The sequence below is a fragment of the Papaver somniferum genome, chromosome 9 (genome assembly GCF_003573695.1).
Source record: "Papaver somniferum cultivar HN1 chromosome 9, ASM357369v1, whole genome shotgun sequence".
NCBI classification, from domain to species: Eukaryota; Viridiplantae; Streptophyta; class Magnoliopsida; order Ranunculales; family Papaveraceae; genus Papaver; species Papaver somniferum.
Window position 1 is genome coordinate 42,929,182 of NC_039366.1, and position 24,640 is coordinate 42,953,821.

A 24,640-nucleotide genomic window follows, 5' to 3' on the forward strand; every position below is an offset into this window, starting at 1 on the left:
CGCTCTTCCGGAGCCGTCTATCATATTATTCGAACCTGAAATGATATTTTACATTTCGCAAAACCTCTACAGGGTTATAAAAATGGTTCGAAAATTTATGTTTGTTGTTCCGTTGTCTTTGAGACACATATCTCCATCATATATATCTTTACTGGATAGATTACTTCTGGAATCCATATCCTTTGGTAAAGATAGACGAGAGAAAAATAGAAAGTAATCAACAAAAACATTTGGTAACCATGGGCGACTTCGGGAACCCAAAATTTTATGGTTTATTCCTGAAATCCATGGACCACTTCTGGAGCCTAATATGGATTACCACATAAACCACAGATTACACGTTGGACTGCTTCTGGAGTTGACAACGTCTCATGGATTACTTCGAGAATCCATTATTTACAAAACAAGGAAATAAAATAAACAGAACTTAAAAGCAAAAGGAAACATAAACATATATATGGTACTTAAAGGAAATAACAAATCTCCATTTTCGTCCCTCGGGGGTCGACGAAATATTAATTTACAAGTGTGCAAATGGATACATGCTTTATAGGAAATTTCCTCAATATCAGTCACAGGTCACTTCAGGGATCGCTGATAGAAGCGACTAGCACATTTGTAACGGGTCTCTTCTGGGACCAACGGGCTAGCGGAGCACACATTTTGTACCCATATTATTCCACACGACGTCCCATCTTCTGGTGGAACTATTTCAAAATTTCTAGAGATTATCAAAGTAAAACATTGTCCATCATTGGATGCACAATTTCTTGCTTTACCGGTGTTAAAAACTGTTAGTACCACAATAATATGATAAAGAAAATTCCATATTTCCTAAATCATGATCCTTACCGTTACCTACCGACTAGCCGACATATTTGCCCACAGGTAATAGTGCATACTCGTGATTCAAATAAGTCGCACCCTTTAAAATTTGCAATTTACCACCCATGGAAAGTTAAGAATTTGCTTTGATCACCCGCTATCCTGGTCACTTGAAAACACATGAGTCAGTATCAAACTACCCATATATTAAATTAATAAAACAAAACTTAAATGATTAAGTGAAATATGTCTTGGTCGTGATCGGCATCTTGATTAATTTATCCAGCAACAAATTTCTCTTTAATTAGCAGCGAGTCGATTGCCGGTACAGAGGAGAGCCTCGTGCTGATAACGTGTTCTGAAACTGTGTCATTCGACCCTTTACATTTCAGGATAGCTCACAACAACTATATTGTATAGTTATACAAGTACATCAGAGTACTAATACGAGACACTAAATTAATGAAGTACTCAGCAAATTAGGGAACGTATAGACAAGTAAACATGAGGAAGGGGATTCTCTGTTTTCATTTCTCTTCTTATTTCCCGTACTGTTACAAGTGACCCATATGGGTTTTTATAGTAGGAATACATTAGTGGAGATACATAACCACCCATCATAGCTATTACTCTGCGGCCAACACGTTGTAGCTTGTGTGTCTTTGCCTAAGGCTTGTATTCATGCATAAAAACACGTGAGCCAGCGGGTCCCTCATAAATGTGGTCAGCCACACATTAGATAGTGGACAATCTATAACACAACAAAAGCATTCTTGGGTCATTTGACCTTTACAAGTAAGCTCGTTGGACCATCCGGTTTATTCAATTGAAAATTCATACATCGAAATATGCAAGTTATATTCAAAGGTATCTGTCTAAAAAACATTGTTCTGGAATCTGGAATACTTGTTTTTAAACAGCTATTTCATGAGTATGATGATCAAAAAGGGAAACTTGGTTATACGATTCAGCAATCAGGACCATTACCAAACCCGATTTCAACTATCAATTTTGTGACTGAACTAAATGTTTTGTTCCAGCGAAAACTAAGTTATGGAATCAAGTACCGCAACTAAACGTCTGGTGATAAAAACTTGATGGCATTGCAAACAGATGGAGATAGCTAGAGCAATTTCTAAGTTAGAAATTCTAACTACAAGTGGTACATAATAATCCATGCATCATCAATTGGATATCTAACTCCAGTACAAGAAATAACAGTCAAACAGGACATACAAAAGAATATCTATATAAGATACCTATGTTGTAAAAGGCGAGCGCCTTTGACGCTCTATACGTAGAGCCACCGCCTGGGAAAAAAAGGCTCCTAGGCGCCAAAATAAAGCTTGTTATGTTGTTTTCTAAATCTCGGGCGCTCTAGGCGCTGGGCTTGGCGCCTCGCCTCGCCCGGCGCCTTTTACAACATAGCAAGATACCATGGAAAATTAGTAGAGAATACAGAATTATGCCTGCTATCCTATTTTCGTGCCCATCTCCGGTGACTCATCTACATAGTGTAAACCCATAAGACTACAGCATGCATTTATTGTACCGGAGATTACTGACTGCAATAATGTAATATTAGGAATCAACTACTTGCTTAATCTGTTAATAATCTTAGGCCAAATTTGGTCGTCGATGTTTAACAGCGAAATCTAACAGGAGGGACATAAAATAGGGAATATGAAGTAAACCAAAAACACCATGTCAAACATCATACGACAATGAAGTATATTTTCATGAAAATGATAAAAAAAGGAAGAAATATTAGATTAATTCAAGGAGAAAACTGACTTAAGGGCCAGCTCTAGGATCAGATGATCCTTCAGCCACAACTCCCATTCCACCACTGCCCTCATCAAAGGTAACTCGTATCTGCTCATTCTCGCCAGATGCTCTGACAACAGGTTTATTGCCCTCTAATTGGTTTACAATTTCATCAATTTTGCGGAATTGATGTGGCCAACTTGGGTTATAGAGGAACTGGCGAAGATCGAACCTGTTGTCTTCTAACGCATAACTCTGCACCAACATAAAATGGATTTTCAAATATACTTTTTCTGAAGACATCAACCAGTAAATTACTCACGTACTTCTGCAAGATTGTTGTCTGTCGGTTAGTTGTTAAATAATTTAAATCTAGGATGAAGAAGAAACTGCAACTATACCTCAGCATGATAGGAAGGTGGCAATACGGTCATCTTGTGTCGATTAATTGAGTAGTACTTGAAGAAGTGCTTCACCTTGTTTCCTATCTCTAAATGACTTAACCTTCCACCCCATTTATAGCAAAGGTTCTGTGACACCAAATAATTGTCCAATGAATGGCTAAAACTGATGGCATGAAGGTAACCAGAATCTGAAGATTTCACTCAAGAATTTATAAGTTCACTAAGATAATGTAAAAATCAACCAACGCCGAGGCTAGACTATTCGATTCCATTTTCTTGAAGTGAATATAAGGGTCAGAGTCCTCCCGGATAATCATTGCTCAGTTTTCAGAGGTTTGTTGAAGATTGCAAAACGTACCTGAAACATGGATACTGGACCAAATCGGGAAATTTTTCGCAGTTTTCCATATACTGAGAGCTCCTCGTATGTCATACCCATGTCAGCTACATCTGACTGAATTGCTCGAACGAAAATATCAGGGATCAAAAATAAGTTAATGAAGGAAACTTATAAGGAAAACAAGAAGGATATGGCGGAATGAAATCGTCACACAAAAAGGAAGATGAGCTGTACAAAAGTTACACCAGAGAAAGACACAGTTGCAAAATCTTTTATACCTGAATGTAATTGGATCGTGTAGGCTCCAACTCAGCAGTTGGAGGGGCGGCTTCGACTTCCGCCAAGGATGAATAACCGAGATGGACAGCAGCCCATCTCAGAAATGCTCGAATATCCTGCTTACAAATACTTCCTATGGGGTTTATATCTCCAGAGCTGCAATCGTACTGCAAGACAGTAATGTGTAAATAGGAACAATACTGTTACTTGACTAATACGTATAACTCTAACAACTAGGAAAATAAATGGTAGCTGATAGAATATGAAATGCAGATTACTGATGGAGCTTTAGCATTCTAGGTTCAAGGTCCAAGCTCTACCTTGCATTTAACATCTGAAATTCGAATGGACAAAAAAGTAAGCTACCTTTGTTAAGTAACCACGCAATGCTTCGTCCGCATTTGAGCTACTCAAAACGAGATGAAATCTAGGCTTGCCATGAGCCCAAGGAAGGAGAGATGCTAACATAAATGCCAGTACCATTCTAATACGAGCCTGGATGTTTTGCAACGCCAAGTTCTCAGTGTTTGATCCCCCATCAACCTGTACACAAAAATCCTACTCAATTACTAAAATGAAACCGTCTCTTTCTCATAAAAGGAAACATGAACAAATTGACATAGAACTAGATGTTTTACTAGAGATACATTCCTAGTTCATTTCGGTCGGGAAGGAAGAATAAGGTTGAAAAAAAGCGGATATAACTATATATGGAGAACTAATCTTGTGTCACTAACTTACGAGCACATAGACATGTAGAAAATGAAAAGCATGATAAACTATAGGAATACCTTGTAAAGTGGACGTTTTCTAGTAAGTGTCTGGAACAGGGATAGCAAGGAAGAAATGACACTATTTATGGAAACATAAAGGTGCCAGGAACCGATTTCATCGGCTAGTAACTTCGCACGCGCCTTTGTGGCATCAGAACTACAGAAATACAGAAAATAGCTTTAATAACCCTTTAAATATAAGGTGAGTGAATACTTATTAAGAACTTCGAATTAATTACTATTGAGAACCAAAAATGAAATAAAAGGTCCTCCCCCTGGGTTCAAATTCAAATCCAACCTATTTTCGGTTCCCATGTAAACCGTGTAAAATATGCGTTTGGCGAACTCTTTGCTATCAGTTGGATACTCCCCGTCAGTGTAATGACCAATTCTTATTGCATCAGCTTTCACCTGTTCATTCCCATTTGCAATTTCTGCATACATATATCTGTCTATCATCAACCACAGCAAAACTTAGCTGATGCCATTGCTAAAAAAGTGAGAAGAGAGAAATTATTTATTGAGGAACTTGATAATGTTTCTGGATGTTTATAAACTCTCATAGGTAGGCATATTACCATTAATTAATAAAATTACTCCTGTTATCTAAAAAAAAAAAAACCACAGCGAAAGCAAGACAGAAAAACCATAAGACATGCAAATGAAAATACATCATTACATAATTCACCTACCCATTCCACAAAGGACTACTAGTATTTTTCTTATTTAAGATCAAACACTAAATACATAATTCACAACCTAGTATATTTCATCCAGACATGAAGTAGCAAGTCATATATAAAGAATCTGCTTGATTATGAGCGATCATTAAATCATGAATCCTCCCAAATCCAAATCCAGATCCAATCCACGAACCTATGAAATCCAAGATGAGGCCCACACAACTTACCCTTCACAACAAGCTGACACATACATCCAACAATGGAAGCTACAGAAGAGCTGTCGGCTCCACCAGAAAGTGGAAGCAGAAAACCGGAAGCCCCACTTCTTCTTAAGTAATCCCACATCCAGCAACCAGCACCCAAGGCTATCTCCTCCTCGGGACAGTGATACTTAATCTGCATATAATGATCAACCGTTATAGTTTGTACGCACTCACGCCATTGAGATTCATCATATACAGCTTATAATAGTGAAATGGATGGTACAGGATGTTGGGTGGAATACATATATTAGTACCTTTACAACTTTACATGAAAAATAAACTGACCTTCAATGGACTCGAAAGCAAAAGTTGGGGATTAAAAGATTGGCAGAGCTTATACGGTGCTTTTATGGAGGAAACCTTGGTCTTACAACTGGCTTGTTCTTGAAAACTACTTATTGATCCTCTAAGACTGGCAACCTGTCAAATCAAATTTAAATAGTGTAAAGCAATCATACTTTATTCTATATATATCGGGCATTGGTGGTAGGCTGGTAGCCATTCTTATAAAAAATATTTAAGAAAATTTATATATTTAGGAAAAGATCCAACGAGTATTAATAATAACAGTATCAATTTTTTCACTTTTCAACGTAATTATATCTCTCCTTAGACATACTTTGAGGACAAATTTAAAAAACTATGTCTATATGTTGCTTAAATGATGTTCAAACCCTTCAATTGATAAGGGCATAAAATAATAGATTTTTGGTAAAAAAATAGCGTTGCTGATATGCGATGCACGCACACACTAATTATATGCTTGAATGACCACCCAGAAGTTTAACCCATAATACTAGACCCACCCAGAAGTTTATGAAAAACGTGAAATTAAATCTTACAACGTCCAGATCAACTTGAGCAACCAAAACCTCGACATCGTTTAGAGAAAATTGAGACCCCTGAGCAACCACATCCCCGTTAACAACTATGCAACTGCATCCATCTGCCACATGTAGAATACAACAGTGATTATATTGTAGAAAAAACAAATTTTTTTCATGAAAGATGTCACTCAAATGGCCAATTCACTACCGTAATAAAGACGAGCACCATCACATCCTTGGTGATTACTGTACATATAAACCCCTCCGCGAGTTTGGGTAGCACCTATAAAAGCTCGAAGACGGACATCAAGCTTTCTTAACTGATGGTGACTTCCACTTGCATTAAGAAATACTTCAACACCATTAAGTGCTAACTCAGCATGCGGAGGTACAGGAGAAAATAGTTCTTCACAAATTTCAGCAGCAACAGCACTACAAAATTAAAAACACGGATATCAAACAGTCAAACACAATACCCAAAAGAATTTAAACGCAAAGCCAATGTATTGTAACTCCACCTAAACACAATTATTGAAACGCATTCTTACGTGTCTTGAAATCTAATGTATCCATAACCAAAAGGCACAGATGTTTGTGACAAAGCCTGAGCAACATCTGGTGGGAGTTGAAATTCCTCAAGCTGGTCTCTTTGTTTCCATGCAGTAAACCATCTGAATTCTCTATAATTTCCATAATTTGCAAGCCAAATTTTTGGTCTAATCATCAGAATTTTCCGGTTATAACAAAGAAGTTGACAATTATAACGCTCAGATCCACGAATTACTGGCATCCCAATACTACATAATATTCCATCAGTATAATCACCAGCTAAAATTTCCTTTAAACATTCCCATCTGCACAACAAAAGAAGTCATAAAGAAATTTCTTAATAATTAAAGCTAAAAGGATAAAACTATTTTTTTGGGTTATTGGGTATAGAAGACAATCAAAATATGGCTATTGTTCTAATATCCTAAAATCTAAAAATATTTTTCTATTATCCAAATTGGGTATTTCACCCATGTTTTATAACTAATTTTATATGTGAAAACTACAGGGAGACCCATTCTACAGATTTTCTACACCGTGAAACGCACGGGCGGAAAAGTTCATGCGCGCACCCAATTTTCGTGAGAAAATTTCTCCCAAACCCACAATTTATAAAATTTGGTTTCTTCGTATCTTATCTTCTTCTTCTTCACGGGAATTTCTTCTTCAATTATTTTTCTTTTCTTCCTCCCAACTGTGACTTATGATCAATAATATTGATAGACAATATAATCACATGAAGATTGGAAACAATAGATGAATGAAATCGAAAATTAGGGGTTTGAGGTGATGTTATGAGATGAATCGAGATCTTGCTGTTTGTTATTTCCAAAAGATGTATGAATGGTTTTTTTTTTTTTTATGATTGAGAAGATGGATCTGAGGTGTGTTCTGAGATGGAGATTGGGTTTTGTAATTGTTTCAAACAAGTAGAACAGGAAGAAAAATTAATTAGAGATTTAGAAAATATAGGGAATAATAATAAAGCTTATTTGAGCTTAGATGATGAACAACGACGAAGAATAAGAAGAAAATGATGTTGTTATGAGTGCATAACATGTCATGCAGTCAAAAAATGGATGCATAACACATTATCCGGCATCTTTGTAATTTTGTGCGAAATTGAAAATTGATGCATAATGCATCATGCAGTCGAGAAAATGGATGCATAATGCATTATGCGTCGAGAAAATTGTTGCATAATCTTTTATGCATCGAGAAAATGGATGCATAACCTGATATGCATCCTTAAATATGGTTGCATAACCAATTATGCATCAATTTTTTTATGTACGGACTAAAATCAACCAAAACAATGGCTACATGACTCGTTATAGATGCATAACTTTGTTATGCAGTCGAGAAAATGATTGCATAATTCGTTATGTGTCTGCATAATGTGTTATGCATCTGTTTTGGAGGTTGCATAATGAATATGTAGTCAGTTTTCAAAACTTTTCCCTAAAACGATGATCACCTCCGACTTTTTCTTGAAAAACAATAATTTGATATTTTTGTTTGTACTCGTTGTGTAGCTCTCTTAAAAAGATTTCCAACGATATAAAATTTGTAAAATTCCAAGGCGCGATTTTTAGATATGTTATATCCAAGTTGTGTTGCCAATTATACCCCTGAAAAATTAGGCTGCATAACGAGTTATACCTGAAAAAATATTATGCATAACGAGTTATGTATTGATTCTTAATAATTTCGGATAATTTTGGGTGTCACGGTATCTAAAATTAATTGTGGACCTGACAATAAGAATATTATTTTTTTTTGGGCCTGCGCCTAATTTTCCCACAATTTTATATCTCATGTCCTAAAATACCCTGTTAGTCATCTCTCCACCGAGCTTATCGGTCTTCCCCTAAAGGAGAGTTAAATTAACCCATAAAGACGATGTATGTAACTTTTGCTTTTTATTACGATGCTAATTGGGTAAAGTTGGGTTTTTTTTTCTAGATCAAGATCAAATTGATGATGTTTCTACTTTTCAAGTTGAAAACGAAAACTAAATTAGTATATATGGAAAGGCTTCTTATAAATCTAGCCCATGCTTTTATTAACTATAGCCTAAAAAATTTAAGTTAAAATGAAAAACCAAAATTACCAAACGAGTCTTAATCTTTTAACTCATAATCTTATTTCTCTATCTAGATCTCTTCTGTCTCTTTCTCCTCTTTTCCTCAAAAGAAAAAAAAAACCTCTGAGCTGCCTTGCTCAGATTTGGTACTTTTGAACCAGATCTGAGCAAGAATTCTTTTTTCTTTCAAAGTTTTTGGTAGTAGGTAATGAATAAAATGTTTTTACATCGTTTCTGGTGTCTTTTGACATATTTCTTCGCCATTTTGGGGCGATTTTTCTTCGTCGTTGTGGGGCGAGTTCTTCAAATTTTAATGTCTAGTTCGTGGCTTGCTTATCTCGATTCAAAAACATCGACGGTTCATCACTATATCGCTTTCAATCAGCATCTGTGTTTGTGTGGGATCGACAAATTCATGGGCAAATTACTCATTTTTTTAGGAGCATCTCTTATCGAAGAAGACTACAATCTGACTAAATGGCTGGAAATCACTTCAGGATATACCATCATCTCTCCCTTATACATAAGAAAAATTGGATATCTTTACAGTTTATTTCTCTTTCTCTTCGCGATCAACTTGTAATTGATGTCCTTATTTGTATTAGGGTCTTGATTATCTTTTATTTTGATGTTTTTGTTATTTTTGTAAGCGAACATGTAATTATTGTTTGGATTTGAATGAATTGAAATATGTTGATTGTCCAAAAAAAAAAAAACTTATTCTTCCCCAAAATTAAAATATGAACCCTATTAAAATTAAATTATATTTCAATTTCTTTCTAATCCTTCTCTCATTATTTTTACAAATCAAACCTTAATTTTTAACTTTTCCTCCATAAAAAACTAAATCTAACTTTTCACTTTTTCTATGAAACGATGTTATTTTTCCAAATCATGATTATCAATTGAGGTTGTATTCTAACTATTCCTTTAAAACTTCTCCACAACAATATCAATCGAAAGACGAAATGAAATCAACTAGGGTTTTGATTCTTTTCCTAAAATCAATTTTCTAAAACTCCATAAGCATTATTATTCTATAAAAAAAATCTAAGATGATTTTCTTTTTTCTCAATCATGATTATATGAAACTGGGTATTCTAAGATCATCAATTATATATGCCACAGATATTACATAAATCTAATTATGAAAATACATGATTAACTTTGTTTTATTTTTTTGATTTAGGGATTTGATAATATATTTTGGGCTATATATAAAAATTATGTATAATTTTATGGGTTATGTTAATAACCAGAAGAACCAATTTGGCTGAATTAATGACTTATTTTATGTGGGTAATAGTTAATAAAAGCATGGGTTATATTTAAGAGAAGCCTATTGAAATTGGAATTCGAATGAATTGATTTCAAGGAAAACAATTTTTTGGTTGATTAACCCATTTACCGAAATAAATTAATTATCGAATATCATATACTCCATCAGTTCTATAGAATTTTAGGCTTTTGTTATTTGCACAATTTTTAAGGAAAATATGAGAAGAAATCTTTGTTTTTTTGTAATTTTTTTTATTTGCCGTTTTGTGTTAAAATTTCGAATTAACATATTTGGCAAATTAAAAAAATTATATTTTGAAAAGTGATTATAAACATGGCTACCCAATTTCTTTATATTTCTCCAAACTATTTTTTTCTAATAACACTAGCTAGTAAGGATTTGTTTGGAAAAATAGCATATAAAAATAAAATTAGGGACAAAATATAAAATTAAAGACGGACCGAGGGAATATGCGGATTGTGCACTTACGAGTGAGTAATAGTATCAAGCTCTAAGAAATGATCTTCACATCCATAACCAGTGATTTCAAGTTCAGGTCCAAGTCGAATTACGGCACCAGCTTCTTTAGATTTTGCGATTGATTCTTTGATATTTCTTAAATTACAATCAAAATCCATTGCCCATTGATTTAAATTGCACGTTGCAACTTTAAGCAACCTCATCTCTTTTCAGGACTCAAGGGAAACCCTAATGGAACAGTGGGTTAATCACATTATTCAAATAGTGGTGCTGGCCAGAATAAGAATGCAGACAGAAACCCATTGACAAAAAAAAACGTGGAAAACGAGCCCAGCAGAAGAAATTTCCTCGGAAAGAAAGATCGAAAGAATGCTCAATGAACCATGTTCAGAAAGTGCAAATTATCATGTATCTGCAAGTCAAAATGTTGATTTCATAATTTTTCTAAGTCAAACCATCAAAACGTAGCTCTTCTGATTTATTCCATACCACGACTACTAAAAATAGGTAAAATTAGAAAAGTAAAAGACGCCATTTCATGGGACAGAGATAATACTTTGAATCACTTTGTTGCTCTTCGCAGAAAAAAGAAAAATAGATCCAAGACTGGATCATCCTCCAAGTGAAAAAGATTGGGATCTTTCTTGGCGGTGAAAGTCCCGGCACGTCATTTGACGTTAATAGTATCAAAAGTTGTTTACTATTCTACATAAGACAGCGAAAGAAAAATCAACTCTGAATTATCCATGTCACGACTTCTATATATATAATGCAATTCTACATTAAACACATAAAGGTTGCTATCAACTTATTATTCACAGACCATTAACAAGGTCTAACGTTGGAACTTTTTACTATGAAAAAGAAGAGAGATGGAAATAGAATATAAAACTGGGAGAAAGATAAGGGTTTCTACCGTGAAGAAAAAAGAGAAGAGAGCATATCCGGAAGAATAGAACAGGGAGAAAAAGAAGGTAACCATAATGAAAGTGAACATCTTAGAAGGAAAGAGAAAAAGGAGAAATTGCCGCCCTAAAAAGATGCCCACAAAAACGCCCAGATTAATTACCCGTTATTAAAGAAATTATGTTAATTTTTTTTTTGTTAATAACATGTAACAGATAAAGGTTGATTTAGTCCATCTGAGAAATTGAAATTTTAAATTCAATCTAGAACTGTTATTTTCAACCGATTATACTTTTTGGGCTAGATGTATGCAATTTTAATGGTGGATTGTTGGAAGAGAGAGGAATCAAACTTGGATTTCTCAAAAATTTTCATATATATATATATATTATTGAAGCATTCCATGATACGACTAATAGTCAACGATGCAATTCACTTATTATTATGAAATAATTTGAAAGTAGACTAGTGATATTTGCTCCTTTTGCTTCTCTATCTTACGAACTTTTACAACTATATGGTACGTGCACTTCGTAAAGCTAGACAAAGAATTTGAAAGTGGATCAGTAAGGAACGATTTTTTGGGCACTACTCCATTTTGGAGAGGGACTACTATCTCTTTTTGGGGTGGATATTTGGAAGTAAAATGAAATACCTCTTTTCCATATATTTATTTTAGTACCAAAATTATCCTTTCTAATTAAATTAGTGTAATGATTATTGAGTTAATTAATGATTAGTGGGATTCAATTAGTAAGTTGATTTTTTTCAAAAGAAGAATTATTGAGAGGGAAAAGAAGAAGATGAAGATGAGGGTTTTGGAAGAAAAAAAGTTAGATCTTTTAATTTAAGAGCCACAACAAAAGTATGATGTTTTGGGTACTTACGGATACTTCAAATTTAGTTAATGGTGCTTGAATTGGCCAAAACATTCCTAAAAATGAAAAACTTACAAATTGATTTCGGTTTGGTTAAAAAAATTCAGCTACGACATCTGAAGAACAGGTAGCCGAACTCAGCTTTAATGGAGTTTTTTCATTCAGAGAAAAAGTTCGGTTGGGAGAAAAAATTTGGGACGTAACCGAACTCAATATATAGGTTTTTCAGAGAAAATTTCGGTTAGGAGAAAAAAATTGCGACGTAACCGATTTTTTTGCGACGTAACCGAACTTTTTTGTGACATAACCGGACTTTTTACGACGAAGTCAAACTTTTTTGTGACGTAACGGAACTTTTTACGACGTAACCGAACTTTTTGTGACGTAACCGAAATTTTTACCACGTAACCGAACTTTTTGTGACGTAACCGAACTTTTTACGACGTAACTGAACTAAAAGTTCAGCTGAGACATTTTTTACGATGTAAACGAACTTTTTTCTGAAAATAAAAAACCTCCATTGAAGTTGAGTTCGGTTAGTTTGACAAAGTTTTCACATAATTCCTAGCCGAACTTCTCTCTGCAACTTCCATTTTCAGCTCATTTTGATGATTACTTCTCATTTTTTCAACCAAAAACGAATAACAAATAATGGGTTTGTGAGAATATTTTTGTTAATGATTTAAATTAAGCTATATATATAGAGAGAGAGAGAGGTGGTGGTGGTGATTGGTGGTGGTGGTAGTCGGAGGTGATAGGTGATGGTCGGTGGTGGTGGACAGCAGTGGCGGGAGGAGGTGGTGGGAGGAGATGGTGGTTATATATATATATATAGTTATTAGGTTGGCTTTAAATTAAATTAGATTAAGGGTAAGTTCATCATTTCCACATTTTAGAATACCCCTTATAACTATAGTTAGTTGTGTTCACTAACAACTAACTACTCTCTTTCTTTAGTTGCACGTTGGTAATGGATCATGTGACAGTATTTACATCTTCGGAGACTCCACTAAACTACAGTTTACAACTGGAGCATCTTTTTTGGCTTCAGTTTCCTTGCTAATTTTTTTTTTTGTTCTTGCTTTAATGCAGGTACTCTATCTAGAACGGGAAAAATTACATCACAGGTTCTAAAATGAAAGAGTAACTGGCTGGTGGCTGTCTGCTTCAATCTGTTTATGGACGTAGCTTTGTCCTCAAATTTTACTTCTTAAAAATTTGTTTGTTTTCATTTTTGATGGAAAGTTCCTGACTTTTTAATATTGTTCTTAATTTGTGCGACATGAATTACTTCATTTCAGTGTTAGACAGTAGATTTTATTTGAATGTGTGAAAAAAAATTATTACGTAAAAGGGTGTTCTATGCTTTTTGGCACAAGATCGTCGAATTGGCAGAGACGGCCCTGGTTTTAATACAATAAAGTTTTTCTGTCTTTGCCTTTGTATTTAGGACCAAAATGAAAAAATGCTGGAAACTACAATAGGCAGACACTTATGTAGACAAACAACAAACTGGTGAAGACACCATTCAAAATGAAGTTCACTACTGCCATTACAAAGAGTGGAGTAAACTTTCCAAAATGATCTGCAGAGCCAAAGAGAGATCGACTGGAAAACAAAATAGTTACTAAAATGTAAGTATTTGCAAATTTGAGACTCGATTCAACCATGTATAATTTTGGGATAAATTCCTTCATTCATGTACAACCCCAAATGAATACTTCCCATGAAAATATAAGCAGCCCCAACAATAGAAATACAACGCCCACCCCAAATGATTACTTCTCATAAAAATATAAGAAGCCCAAATAATAGAAATACAAAGCCCATGGAATGCAAACTCACGTACAAATGTGAGATCCCAGAAAAATGGAAACCCTAGCCCTAAAAGAGCTAAAATTGAAACTGAATCTTCCATCACATGAACCCTAACTCCAGCGCCACTTTCGCCCCAAATCCCCCATCTACTCAAAATCCATAGCCGTAAGCACTGCTTGATCCACAACCAAACCACCATCACGAAATCCGTCGACACTCTTTCCATCAACAGGCCTTGTTATAATAAACCACTCTAGACTGCATTCAGTTATAAGAAAAGATGTACCTTAGCCAATTAGAAGTGCCGAAACTGGAGTATGCGACTTAGGAGATCTTAGCAAGTTGATTACTGTGGAATGCTAAACAAGCATAGATAACCACTAGATGCAGCACATCCATAGACAAAAATGCAAAATTCAGGTGAGTTGTGGGATCTTAGTAAGTTGTCACATGACTGTTGGAAAATTGAATTCAATTTTCGTATATGAATGGAAAAGTCATTTGGCTAGTACCTTATTGGATTTGGGTGTTGGGTTGGATTAACGGGATTAATTTTAATTTGGCCTAATTAGTTAGGTTAAGTTAGTTTCAGTTGGGAAACCAACAGAAACCTAAAAGGGAATACGTGAAGGGATGTAACCCTTAGGAATTCAAGTTGGAATTCTAAAAACACAACCCTTTAGAAATCCTTGAAGAATCATGATTCTTCATTGAAGAAGTACTTGAAGCATCATGACGGTTCATTAGAAAGGTACCAATGATTTCTATAAATGCCCTGCACACTTAGATTAGAATATAATCAGAAACCTAATTATCTTTCTACTCCATTCTAAAATCATATTTTAAGTTTTGTGTCGATGAGAGAGTTCATCATTTTAAGTTTTGGTTCGTCGTTTCTCGAAGTTTGAAGTGTTACTATATCGTTGTATCCTGGGACACAGACATCGATAATCCATAAGCACCAGTGCGGGGTGAATCTTTCTTAAGGCTAGAGGATATAATCCTTGCCTCGACTTTGGTTTCGTCTAATTGGGTTTGCATATCTCTTCTTCTCTGTTGGTTTCATCGCAGTTTATACACAAGATAGCCAACAATGACTCTATAATGCTAGGCAATCGCCAAAACTATTTGGGGTTGCATGAATCTAGAATGCTAGACAATCACCAAAACTATTTGTGGTTAGATCTGAATCTCTTTGAAGATTAAAAGAGATGGGGGCATTCAGAATCTTTGCAGATTATAATAAAAGAGATGGGGGTACTTTTATAAGAGGATATAAGACATGGCACTACACCAAATCCAGGATTTTGTCACAGGACATATCTGTTACTGATTTCATTTGTAACACTTATAGACCGTTGGTAAAACGCTGTTATAAATAATTGTTGCAATATGTTGCAACGCTTTTTTCTGTGACAATTATTAATTAAAGTCACATCTTATAGACGTTACAAATTAAACAGTAACGACTGAACTAATTTTATGGTTGCGACACGTGACTTACTGCAACAACTAATACAGCGTTTTTAATTGTTACTTAATAATTACAACAATTATGTTGTAGACACGTGTCCCTTACTGTCACATATACAACAACAGATATAAGTGTGAATAATTAGTTTGCAACGATTGGACGTAGGACACGTGTCACATTTGGTCACGGTTATACTAACACATATACGAGTTACTAAGTTTACCCACAATTACTTAAAGGACACGTGTCTTTGTTGTTACGATTACTGTAACGTTAAAACTGTTACTTTAAGTTGTAACAAAACAGTGATGCTGACAGGTGTTTCTTTTTGTAACAATTTCAAAAATAACTGTGACAATTTTTAAAATAACAAATAAAAAAATATGGATAGCCCGGGTCACTATGGTGGACCTGGGCTTCCAGTTTAAAGGCCTGCAATACAATTAAATGGGCTTCCAGTAATATAATTAAAACTGACACACACACCTGCACTTTCTTCTTTTTCATATACACTCTGATTCTCAATCTACAAATCATTCACATTATACTGTGATCCATGTATTCATTACAGAAACCCAAGTACAAAAATTTAATCGTAAATAATATAAAGCCATCAACATTGTGAGCTGCGAAAAAATAAAACCAAGCTTAACTTCTCAATAATACCATATGATGAGCTTAGACAAAGTTACCAGTTCATGTAATTCCGGCGTTTGGCATTCAATACGCAAGACCTGTCCAACAATAAAAATGAACACGTCAATGACAAAATTTCCAAGTTTCATTGATCAAGAGAGGAGTAAAGATAAAAACAGGTTAAAGAAAAAACTAAAATTGTTTATTGATTTCTCTTCATAAACTCCAAACTACAACTTAGATATTTTTAAATCAAAACATAGACTGTAGTGGGCATTCCACTTCACATGACTACTACTTCCTATATTGTAAGTAAACAGACTCAACATGAATACTTACAGTTCAGCACGTCCTATACAGGTTACTTAACGAGGACAATGATGATATATGACCAGCTGCGGCCTTCCATGAAGCTGCAGTCGGTAAAGGTTTATCAGGTGTACCATGTAACACTTGAGGAACTGTCGAACTGGGTGACAGGAACATGGACAAGAAGAAAAATAAGCAGCTGGGTATTTGCAGTAACAGGGGTCAAAAGGAAATTCAGATTGACAGGAGACATGAGTTGGCCGAATTATGACCCCAAAAGAAGCATACCGGGTTTTAAGTCATAATTTCCACAGGATACACCGAGGGAAAAGGAAGCAAGAAAAAAAAATAAACAGTATAAAGAAGAAATGAAGTTAAAGAAGCTCAGGTTCGGCTGAAAACACCATATATTGTACTCAGGGGGAATGTTAAACCAGGGCATACAAGTGATCATGTAATTGGCATTGCTACTGCCACAGGCCTTCGTGATGCTGGCTTAACACCACCTATACTAGGAAAAAACATGGCTGCTCAAATGCGTAAGTGATTCTACTAGCATGGCCCCTCAGAAAAACCCTAAGGTTTGATTCTAATTTTTGTTATAATTTAGTGAGATAACTCAAAAGAATGTATACGTACCCTGCTGATCAGTAAATTATTTAAATATATATTTGTTTCCCATGCATCATCATGTTCATATCCAAATTCAGTCACTCGAAGAGATCTATCCACCTGGACAAAATAACCAAATTCACATTGCAATTATTATGACAAACCCAAACTTTCTTTGCATATACTATAATATGCAACAAACTTAGATTAAATAAAGAAAAAGACAAAATTGATGCGTAAGTTACTGATAAAATTATCTAAGCAACCAGTACTCACCCGATCAGTTTCGCTAACATGGCTTGTCTGTCCATTACAGAAGGCCTCGCCACCTGAAAAACCAATTGCCCACATAAATAGTTAACAAAGACATAATAAACAAAACAAGACTGCAATAAGTAATCAGTAACATCCATACCGGTTGATGCAGAAAATGTACGGGTATTCCAACACATAGGACCTCCAACAAAATTCAACCTGGACATGAAGTTGAGATGCGCATAAAGACAACACAACCAGCAGCTAACCTCCAGGTACAAGAGTACCACCGCCAATACAGACACACACAAGAACCAGCCATCCAACCACTCCAACATTAACACATTCCCCTCCACCACTTCTTTCTCACCATAATCAGACCCCTACAATAAAATCAGAAAACGGAAATTACACATCCAGCAGTTCATTCATAGGACTAAAGAAAACACCACAACAAAAACCTAACTAAAAAAATTCCCAAACCTGTTTTGAATCCAAATCACATTCAACAGTTAAATTTTGAAGCGCTTCCATATCAGTACTCTGCATAAAACAAACAACATTATCAAAACCAGAAAATCAAAACAAGAAAAATACATAAAACAAGTACTAAATTGAGAACCAAAGGATTTACAAATTTGAACAAATATTAAGGGCTTTTCTCAGTAGTAATAGCTGTGTAATCTAGGGTTTGAGGAGCAATAAGATCAAAGGGAAAGCGATATCAAGGGTGCAGTACAAAGAGAGAGCGAGAGAGCAATACCAATACACTATGAATGAACTTGCAATTCAGCTGCATATCTTCCAGAATCTCGGATGCCAACGATCACTTCAGGTTTGGATTCCTTACCAGTTGATTATACTGTGGAATAACATTGACTTCGAGGAACGCCCATGAATGAGTAGTATGGAGTTTATTAATCCTACTTTTAAAAGCAAAAGTAAAGGATTAGTAGATAAAATTAGTCTGCTTTAGGTATATATAAATTGAGTACAAATGGAGCTTACCCCGCGTTCCAGTTTGAGGATCAGCGACAGGATTTGGTAGAAGCCCAGCTGCGTTGTTGGAGTTTTCACCCATACTCATCTACAACAAATGAGAAAAATAAACAAGAAGTTTAACTTACACCAACCAGGTATTATAAGATTATGAAGCTACCCATATCATAAATACTTCTAAAGAAAAAAAATTTCATGACACTCTTTTACCGATAGGACTTGCATCAGTATACTCCATGGCAAACCTGACTGTTTCATTCACGAGGTTCGTCTCCTTGACAGAACCTTCACCTTTACCTGTATCAGTTTGCACAATGACATTTCAATAGAAAACATAAGTGTTATACAAAATAACAAACATCACATAAACAAAGCTATATTCATGCTAAGAACTACTGCATTTCACTTATAACTGTTATCTGTAATTCATTCTTACATGCTCAGAACCCAAAACATATGCAAAGCTTTTTTCTCTCCTAGTGATATAAGAAACAAACCCAAATTTTTAGACAACAGATCAAACCCCTAATTTGAAATAGCCGAATATCAACATAATAATTCTAAAACCCTAATTTGAAATAACAGAACAAACCTAATTAAAAAGTTGGAAACGAAAAGTTAGATCAACATCACGTCTTCTTAGATCTTCCATCAGTCTCCTCATTCATCCCCCCTTTTGTCCATATTTGTCCATATTTGGAATACACAGAGCAAAAAATTCATATTTGTCCACACATGAGTGACTCACTGACAAATCTGACATCAATCAAAGACAACCTAATATTCAATTCATTAGTTTGCTATAAACTGATCAATAAAGCTAACCTGGAATGGAAACTGAGGCCATGGTTCAGATACAAAGATTAGAAGTTCAATAAAGAAGAAAGAATTATAGAGAACCCGGAGATAAACCTAGATAGTAGTTCAATTGAAATCTGCAATCCCAACGAAGCCATTTAAAATCGACTGCAATTAGACCTGAAATAGCTACTACCAAGTTAAAAAAGATCATTCAACAATAGGGAATTACGAGTTACTAATAACAAAATTAGGGAACTAGGGTTTCTCCGTAAACAAAAGACCATTCAAAATTAAGGAAGTAAACCATTCAAAATTAGGGAACTAGGGTTCCTGTGCATAAATGAGCTTACCAAATTCATATATGTATTAGGGATAAAAGAATTATACCTTTATCCAAACTGTTAGATTGAAGCAGTTGATTTTGATTTCCTGTTTTGCCTCGATTGAACTTCTGAATCATCACTTCAAACCCTAACTATCAATTTTATTTTCAATCACCATCATCTATTCTTAGAACCCTAAATTTCCTCCTCTGATCTCACTTCTTTCTCCAATTTTAGCTCAACATATCGATTTATAATGCTCAAATCACCAAACCCAATCTCTAATTTCTTCTTGTTTATCACTAAATTGAAACTTCAATAAAATTCAAAACCCTAACTTTTCAAATTAAACTCCCCATCTTTACGTCTTCTCGAAGCCTGTTTCCTCTATCAGCATCACCTACACGAACTAATTCCTAATCTCGATTATAAGGGTGAGGAATTAGAAGAAAAAACAAAAGAAAGAGTAAAGCTTCGGTGGTGGAAGTCTGGAAGATGAGGAATCGAGGATGTGTTCAATCGAACGAAGAGATAGTTGAGATGATATGAAATAACTATCCGTCTCTTCAATTTCCTGTGTTCAATTGAACGAAAATGAAGGTGGAGGCGTTATAAGTTAGGGTTTTTTCAGCGCGGAAGGGAAAAGGTGGAGGCGTTTAGAGAGAAAGAGATGAGCGGAAGGGAAGAGAAGTGTGAGAGAAAATTTTCGTTTTTTATATAAATAAATGTGGATGTTGATTAGATAGTCATACGGATTCTTGAAAATCTTTGGACGGTAATGATTTGATTTAAGACATTCATACGGATCAAACAAATGTTTTTTATTTGTGCTTTCTCTTTGTGTTTTTGTGCTTTCTCTTTGTGCTTTCGGATTGAATTTCAACTAGTCACATAGGTCATGAAGTAATTTTGACTAGTTATACTGATCATGAAGTACCTTTAGTTCATAATGGTAGACTCAGTTTAGTAGGATACCTCATCGAAATCGATAAATATGAAGCTCATTGTCGATTTGAACTTCAAATATGATATAACGACATACAAATTATGAACCAAGAAGCTCCAGGTGGGTTCTGACTTCACAATTATCAGGATACATCCTCAAAATCGACAAATATGAAGTTCAGTATTGATTCAAACTTCAAATGTGATATAATGACATACAAACTATGAACCAAGAAGTTCCGGGATGGTTCTAACTACAAACTTAGCAGGATACATCATTGAAATCAATAAATATGAAGCACAATGTCGATTCGAACATCAAATTGGATATAATGACTTACAAACTATGAACCAAAAAGCTCTGAGAGGGTTCTGACTTCAAAGTTAGCATGATACATCATCAAAATCGATAAATATGAAGCTCGATGTCGATTCGAACTTCAAATTCAGTATAATGGCAAACAATCTATGAATCATGAAGCTCCGAGAGGGTTTTGACTTCAAACTTAGCATGATACGTCATCAAAATCGCTAAATATGAAGCTCGATATCGATTGAACTTAAAATGCAGTATAATGTGATACAATCTATGAACCACGAAGCTCTAAGAGGGTTTTAACTTCAAACTTAGCATGATACATCATCAAAATCGATGAATATGAAGCTCAGTGTCGATTCGAACTTCAAATTCGGTCTAACGACTTACAAACTGAGTTCGACTTACAAACTGAATATGAATATGGACAGATTGAGTTCGATTTCAAGAGATTTCGATGATTTCAAAGAGAATAAAATGGGAAGGAGAAGAAAAAGGTATCAGGAAAAATAAAAAGTGAGTGGGTGAGACTTGAGAGGCGAAGGAAAAATAGAAAGAGATTAGGTTTGAGTAATTTTCTCTCTCTTCTAAGCTTATGTATGAAAACCTAATAGTTTTCTCGACTAACTAATCAACGAGATAAAGGGACACAATATCTTGTTTGTGTTTTCCCCACATATATCTTAGCTCGATTTTAGTGTGATAGAGATGTACTATCAGTACATATGATCCCAATTCAATTGGTCCACAAATATTTGATGGTCAGCTTCTTGCAATGTGTCAAAAATAAATTTATTCGGTTCCCATGGTTTAATAATATAGGTGGTGCAGTTTATTATGTTAGACCTTGGTTTCTATTTAGTTAGTCCGGAAAAGATTAGTAGACTTAGACCTTAGTTTCTATTTAGCTTTCTATTTAGCTATTTCCGATAAGGGCAGTCTCTTTGCAGTGAAGTTGTGCTGCAGTTTTCTGAACTTGCCTACAATCTTAGTTTAAGCCTGCAAACTGTTGTAAGGTAGTGCAGTACTCAGTTTTATGAACTGATGTACATGCTGTAGACTGTGAGATTTTAGGCTATGAAGCTTGTAGTGAGAAACTCAGTCTCAAACTTGCTGTGAGTTTTATGAACTGATGTACATGTTGTAGACTGTGAGTTTTAGACAAATTTTGCTCCCACTTCCCTCTTTCACCAATTCACAGTAAAACACAACCTCAGTAAATTGACCATAGTACAACTCAATACTTTGATTAACAACCCCATACCACTTGGTCAATACATATTTGGGATTTTTATCGCCTTTCTTGCTCCTAAATGTGGTGTTTGCTGTCATGCAAACACCACTGTCTTGACTAACAACTATTTCTTCATGATACTTGGGAGAGAAAACAAACCCATTCACACGGTACATAACAAACTCTTTCGCATCAACATGACCTCTTACATATCGCCACAACAATGTATCCGTTTTATTTTCTTTTATCAGCTACGCAATAAAATAAAACACCACTACCATTAATAGCAAACCAACATACATTTTGCAAACACTGTCAGTATAAAGTAGACATTTTGCAAACAACTGGCATGAGAGCGCAGGAGTCGACACAAGTACTAAATGTTTCAGACCCGCTACACAGCTGGTCATATGAATATTACATTATCCTCAATGTAATTGAGTCATAGAAATCAAGGTGGGAAATTATAAATTGCAAAAAAAAACAAAAAAAAATAAAAATAAAAGATAGAGAAAAGGGAACAAATCTGATGGGTTGACTCCCACGAAGCGAAATGTATTGTTTCCCTGCTTTCAATAACACATAATCTCAAACAAAATGAGGTTGATACCCCAAAGTAAGCTGCCAATCATATATATAGAGTCTTAAAAGTTGGGGATCAACCCAACCAATCCGGTTGCCAGTTCAACCCTATGAAATGAAGTTGTAAAATATCAGAATTTTCAAACTCAGTTTGCCAGATTACTAGAGATAGACCCGAGGTTCTCATTCTGGTGAACTGAAGTTGTGAAATATCAGAATTTACAAACTCAATTTGCCAGATTACTAGAGATTGACCCGAGGTTCTCATTCTGGTGAACTGAAGTTGTGAAATATCATAATTTACAAACTCAATTTTCCAGATTACTAAAGACTGACCCGAGATTCTCATTCCGGTGAACTGAAGTCGTGAAATATCAGAATTTACGAACTCAGTTTGCCAGATTACTAGAGATTGACCCGAGGTTCTCATTCCGGTGAACTGAAGTTGTGAAATATCAGAATTTACAAAATCAGTTTGCCAGATTACTAGAGATTGACCCGAGGTTCTCATTCCGGTGAACTGAAGTTGTGAAATACTAGAATTTACAAACTCAGTTTGCCAGATTACTCGAGATAGAGTCGTGGTTTTCATTCTGGTATACTGAAGTTGTGAAATATCAGAATTTACAAACTCAGTTTGCCAGATTACTCGAGATAGAGTCGTGGTTCTTATTCCGGTGAACTGAAGTTGTGAAATATCAGAATTTACAAACTCAGTTTGCCAGATTACTAGAGATTGACTTGAGGGTCTCATTCCAGTGAACTGAAGTTGTGAAATATCAGAATTTACAAACTCAGTTTGCCAGATTACTAGAAATTGACCTGAGGTTCTCATTCCGGTGAACTGAAGTTGTGAAATATCAGAATTTACAAACTCAGTTTGCCAAATTACTCGAGATAGAGCCGTGGTTCTCATTCCGGTTTACTGAAGTTGTGAAATGTCAGAATTTACAAACTCAGTTTGCAGATTACTATATGAAAAGATAAAATTACCCTTGCCGAAATAAATGTAGCAAGTTTTGTGGAGACTGTGAAAATAACCGGACCACCGTTACTTGAACAAGTGCAGCGAATTCAAGAGATCGTGAAAATGACCAAACTACCCTTATTAGAATAAATATACTATCTAAGGAATGTAAAAATGACCAAACTACTCTTATCCCAGAATCTAAGAAATGTAAAAATGACCATATTACCCTTACTAGGAATTAGTGCAATAAATATCATGGAGACAGTTAAAATGACCATACTACCCTTATCGGAAATAAGTAAAGTAAATATTACAGATTGTGAAAATGACCATATTACCTTTACTAGAAATAAGTCAATAAATATCATAAAGACAGTGAAAATGACCAAACTACCCTTATCAAAAATAAGTAAAGTAAATATTATAGACTGTGAAAATGACTATTCTACCCTTACTGGAAGTAAGTGCTATAAATATTATGGAGATTGTCAAAATGACCAAACTACCCTTATTGGAAACAGGTGCAATAAATATCACACAAACGGTGAAAATGACTATACTACCCTTACTAGAAATTAATGAAATAAATATTATGGATACTGTGAAAATGACCAGACTACCCTTATCAAAAATAAGTAAAGAAAATATTACGAACTGTGAAAATGATTATTTTACCCTTACTGGAAATAAGTGCAACTAATATTATGGAGACTGTCAAAATGACCAGACTATCCTTATCAGAAATAAGCAAAGTGAATATTACGGACAATGAAAATGACCATACTCCCCTTATTGGAAATAAGTGCAATAAATATTATGAAGACTGTGAAAATGACCAGACTACCCTTATCGGATATGAGTAAGTAAATATTACAGTCTGCTAAAATGACCATTTTACCCTTAGGGGAAATATGTGCAATAAATGTTATGGAGACTGTCAAAATGACCAAACTACGCTTATTGGAAATAAATGCAATAAATATCACACAGACGGTGAAAATGACCCTACTACCCATACTGGAAATTA

At 34.9% G+C, this 24,640-nt stretch overlaps 2 protein-coding genes across 9 annotated transcripts; both read right to left on the reverse strand.

Annotated features, from left to right (window-relative positions):
- Window positions 1-2,495: 2,495 nt before the first annotated feature.
- On the reverse strand, window positions 2,496-11,509 carry LOC113307724 (glutamine-dependent NAD(+) synthetase-like). The gene is made up of 14 exons (XM_026556169.1): window positions 11,472-11,509; window positions 10,565-10,783; window positions 6,710-7,015; window positions 6,370-6,593; window positions 6,177-6,280; window positions 5,620-5,754; window positions 5,299-5,467; window positions 4,687-4,822; window positions 4,407-4,545; window positions 3,982-4,158; window positions 3,615-3,782; window positions 3,355-3,450; window positions 2,994-3,122; window positions 2,496-2,847 (listed from the first exon to the last, which is right to left on the reverse strand). The coding sequence occupies exons 2-14, from the start codon at window positions 10,756-10,758 to the stop codon at window positions 2,620-2,622; spliced, it is 2,205 nt and encodes a 734-aa protein (XP_026411954.1). The 5' UTR covers window positions 10,759-10,783; window positions 11,472-11,509; the 3' UTR covers window positions 2,496-2,619.
- A 4,618-nt stretch (window positions 11,510-16,127) lies between these two features.
- LOC113309241 lies at window positions 16,128-20,235 on the reverse strand. Of its 8 annotated transcripts, none has more exons than XM_026557649.1 (11): window positions 19,631-20,235; window positions 19,355-19,420; window positions 19,035-19,198; window positions 18,653-18,739; window positions 18,452-18,530; window positions 18,207-18,369; window positions 17,927-17,986; window positions 17,604-17,826; window positions 17,465-17,517; window positions 17,216-17,308; window positions 16,128-16,365 (listed from the first exon to the last, which is right to left on the reverse strand). In XM_026557649.1, exons 6-11 carry the CDS (start codon window positions 18,240-18,242, stop codon window positions 16,288-16,290), a joined length of 543 nt encoding a protein of 180 aa, XP_026413434.1. In that variant the 5' UTR covers window positions 18,243-18,369; window positions 18,452-18,530; window positions 18,653-18,739; window positions 19,035-19,198; window positions 19,355-19,420; window positions 19,631-20,235; the 3' UTR covers window positions 16,128-16,287. The 8 variants fall into 8 exon arrangements, 7 of the variants coding, with proteins under 7 accessions (XP_026413434.1, XP_026413435.1, XP_026413436.1 ...); XM_026557650.1 differs by having other exon boundaries at window positions 19,035-19,219; XM_026557651.1 differs by having other exon boundaries at window positions 19,035-19,115; window positions 19,268-19,420.
- Between the last annotated feature and the right edge of the window lie 4,405 nt (window positions 20,236-24,640).

What these genes read in the sequence shown, in the direction of transcription:
- LOC113307724 (XM_026556169.1), bottom strand. Translation starts at nt 10,758, where the DNA reads ATGAGGTTGCTTAAAGTTGCAACGTGCAATTTAAATCAATGGGCAATG. An exon ending in TACATGGGAACCGAAAATAG is followed by an intron (nt 4,546 to 4,686) that starts GTTGGATTTGAA and finishes GTATTTCTGTAG; the next exon opens with TTCTGATGCCACAAAGGCGC. An exon ending in CACCTTCCTATCATGCTGAG is followed by an intron (nt 2,848 to 2,993) that starts GTATAGTTGCAG and finishes ATGTTGGTGCAG; the next exon opens with AGTTATGCGTTAGAAGACAA.
- LOC113309241 (XM_026557652.1), bottom strand. Translation starts at nt 18,242, where the DNA reads ATGCAGCTGAATTGCAAGTTCATTCATAGTGTATTG. An exon ending in ATGTTAGCGAAACTGATCGG is followed by an intron (nt 17,309 to 17,464) that starts GTGAGTACTGGT and finishes TATTTTGTCCAG; the next exon opens with GTGGATAGATCTCTTCGAGT. An exon ending in ATAATTTACTGATCAGCAGG is followed by an intron (nt 16,366 to 17,215) that starts GTACGTATACAT and finishes ATTGTTGGACAG; the next exon opens with GTCTTGCGTATTGAATGCCA.